Here is a 3,203-nt window from a genome sequence, read left to right as displayed (position 1 = left end):
GGCGGAATTTATATTGGAATATCTTCATAAAACTACCATTCACCAATATTAATTCCTCACCAATATTGATTCCCTGCCAATAAATCATCTTGTACAGTAGTCAATGACCTCCTAGTCCTACAGTCACTCTACATGACATGTATTGTTTAGTTAATTTTGCCAAAATTGAAAAGGAGAGAACTCTCCATTTTATTACATTTCCTGATACATATACATAAATTGGTATAGCACACTTAATTAAAATGTCTTCATTACCTTAAAAGGAAGAGAACAGTTCGTCCCACCAGCTCCACCTCCAGTTGCTTCTGAGACCAGATCACACTCACTTTAAGTAAATCAATAACTTCATTGAATGGCAGCAACAGGAGGGACCCCTCAAGGTCGCTATGACGATAATTATTAATTAAATGAGTGGGTGGAGTATACTAATACCTTGAACGTATTTGCTTTAAAATATTAAGAACATATTCATCAGGCTGTAGGGAGGAGAGGGTTAATAATTATTATTAATTATTAACTTACCATTTGGTTCCCAAGAACTTTTAAAATTGGGTTTGGAGGAGGAGGAGCCAACTAATAATAATAAATAAATAATTATTTATTAATTAAATTAGTAAATGATTATTCATTTATTATCATCATTCATACATATACATGTATACTGATTACTTTGGTTCCAGTTATATTACATTCTTCATTATATTCTTTCATTTTCAGTTCTTCTTCTCTCCATAATTCCAGCCCTTCCATCAGTCGCTCCGCCTATTAATAATTAATTAATTAAGTGGGTGTGGTCACTCACTGATCCAATAGTCCCTGCTGTCTTCCTACCCGCCAGTTCCACTTCTCCTTTTCCCTTCTCCCCCGGCACCTAATGGAGGAACCAGTAACAATACACACAGTATACAGTATATACATGTAGAGTAGTATAGGAGGTCATTATATTGTGGAGTATTATTATGTTTGGTATTTGCAAGTGCACAAATAAACTCAAAATTTAAACTTGCAAATAATAAAATTTTATGAATGACAAACTGCAAAAATTTAATCTACAAATAAAGAAATTTTGTAAGGATTCTCAAAACTATTCCTCTCAAAATAATCACTATACTCCATTATACTCTTACCACTGGTTCTGATCCTCCTTCTGTTAGTGACTTCTCAAACTCCATTTCTCTTTCCTGAAAAATAGAATAAAATGATCCGTTTTATGGTAGAAGTGGATTTAATTGATTATGTGGGTGTGGTTTACATTTTCCTTTTCTTCTGACAGTACCAGTGGCTCTTGAGTGCAGCACCACGTCCTAATGGAGAGATCATGAGACCCAGTCACCTAACGGAGTGAAGAGATTATTAATACGTTAATACATTTCCTGATGCATATACATGTTCTTATGTTGTGTAGAAAGTTTGAGCTGATTCCAATCAAGTTTGAATTTTTTTATAAACTTTTAAAATTGCTCAAAATCGGACTAAAATCCATGTACTATAGTAAAGGGACTTTGGTCAAATTTTGCCAAAATTAAAAAAAGAATTCTCCATTTTTATTACATTTCCTGATACATATTAATGTCCTTATGCTGTGTAGAAAGTTTGAGCTGATTCTGACAAAAAATTTCAAGTTATGGCCATTTTAAGAAATCGGTCAATTTTTGAAAAATACCCAAGGCTATAGCCCATGGTTTTTTAAAAAAATGGCTCTGAAATCACCCCAAATTTTTATTACATTTCCTGATACATACGTACATGTACAGTCACTTACTGCAGTGTTTCCATCATTTGATACAACTAGTGACCATATCTCAGACTGATGGCCCTACAAGAATAAATAAAATAAATTAATAAACAATTAATTAATTAATTAGTTATTAACTTTAAGCGTTTGTATCAGTTCAAAGTTATCACAGTCCCATTGTTTCAGTGTCCTGTCCTTACTGATGGAGAAACACAAGTGAGTACCAGGAACAAACTAATAATAATAACAATAATAATAATAATAATGATAATAATAATAAACTACACCCACATAACAAGTTATTTTTAAAAGTTCATTCACACTTAAAGTAATATCAATTTAGGTTTCTCATTAAATCCAGACAGTTTTAAAAGTTAATGACTACCTTCACGTCCATGATACTGTCAGTGTGCCCAAATATTGACTTATGGCAGTCACCAAAATCAGTTCCCCAAATACGAATATTCTTATCAGCAGAACCAGTCACTAATAGACTACTGTCCTGTAGAGAGAATACAAGTATTGTATATACAGATATCTCAGTCCTCAGATATTACATTACTTATACACACACACCTCCAGACAGGCTGGACTACATGTACATGTACGGACTAGCCTCTATATAATGGACACTTTGAAAGTGTTTCTGTTAAACAGAGGTGTCCTTTATGTGGAGGTTATTTTATACAGTAAGGAATGTAATTGGTACACTAGGTGCTGTCCGTTAAATGGAGGTGTACGCTATAGAGAGTGTCCATTAAGAGAGACTATACTGTATAATTAATTAATTAACTTACACTTGATATGTCCATTCCAAGTACAGGTAGTTTATGACCATATAAGGAGAGATAAAACTATAAATAGTAACATTACATCTTCATAAACTATTCTATAAATAGAGAACGCTCACTTTTAGTGTATCAGCAAAAAACAGCTTCACAGTTGAATCCAGTAACGACAAAGCAAGGAACTTATCATTAGGACTGTGGGCATAAACTTAATAACTAGCCACACCCACTAACCCTCACCTGTATTTGAGGCAGAGGACGTCTTCTGACATTTTTAATGTTTTAACATGAACAGCACTGAGCCTCTTCCTACTAATTAATAAAATAATTATTAGTATGATTATATGTTACAGTATAACATGATAAAGTAAGATTTTAAAAGAACTAAACAATTACTGTACAAAATGATTTATTGGTGAGAGTATTATTTGGCAGATTTCCCTGTGGAAATTAAGTTAATCAGGGGATTTTATATTGGCAAATTCTTCATAGAACCACCAATCGCCAATATCAAGAGTGGATAATATTTAGGGAGAGTGTCTAACCCGCCTATAATCTGTGATACCACAGTGCGTAAGTTTACATAGCATGGTTATTAGCACCAAGTAGCCATTCTTGCGTCCTTATACTGATTCCAAGTCAGAATGCTGCAAATAAGAAAGAGCCAACCATAGAAGAAC

General features: G+C 33.4%; 1 protein-coding gene across 1 annotated transcript; it reads right to left on the bottom strand.

Annotated features, from left to right (window-relative positions):
* Positions 1-250: 250 nt before the first annotated feature.
* Positions 251-2,854, bottom strand: LOC100632978 (WD repeat-containing protein 3-like). Its single transcript, XM_003390971.3, has 13 exons — positions 2,764-2,854; positions 2,646-2,718; positions 2,533-2,589; positions 2,121-2,237; positions 1,874-1,969; positions 1,763-1,816; positions 1,253-1,333; positions 1,128-1,181; positions 803-871; positions 670-762; positions 523-573; positions 433-476; positions 251-384 (listed from the first exon to the last, which is right to left on the bottom strand). The coding sequence occupies exons 1-13, from the start codon at positions 2,793-2,795 to the stop codon at positions 252-254; spliced, it is 954 nt and encodes a 317-aa protein (XP_003391019.3). The 5' UTR covers positions 2,796-2,854; the 3' UTR covers position 251.
* Positions 2,855-3,203: the final 349 nt, after the last annotated feature.

Source organism: Amphimedon queenslandica, unplaced genomic scaffold (genome assembly GCF_000090795.2).
Source record: "Amphimedon queenslandica unplaced genomic scaffold, v1.1 AMPQUscaffold_11342, whole genome shotgun sequence".
In the NCBI taxonomy this organism is placed as follows: Eukaryota; Metazoa; Porifera; class Demospongiae; order Haplosclerida; family Niphatidae; genus Amphimedon; species Amphimedon queenslandica.
Note: the sequence above shows the minus strand (reverse complement) of the source record. Positions and strands in the feature narration are given on the sequence as shown.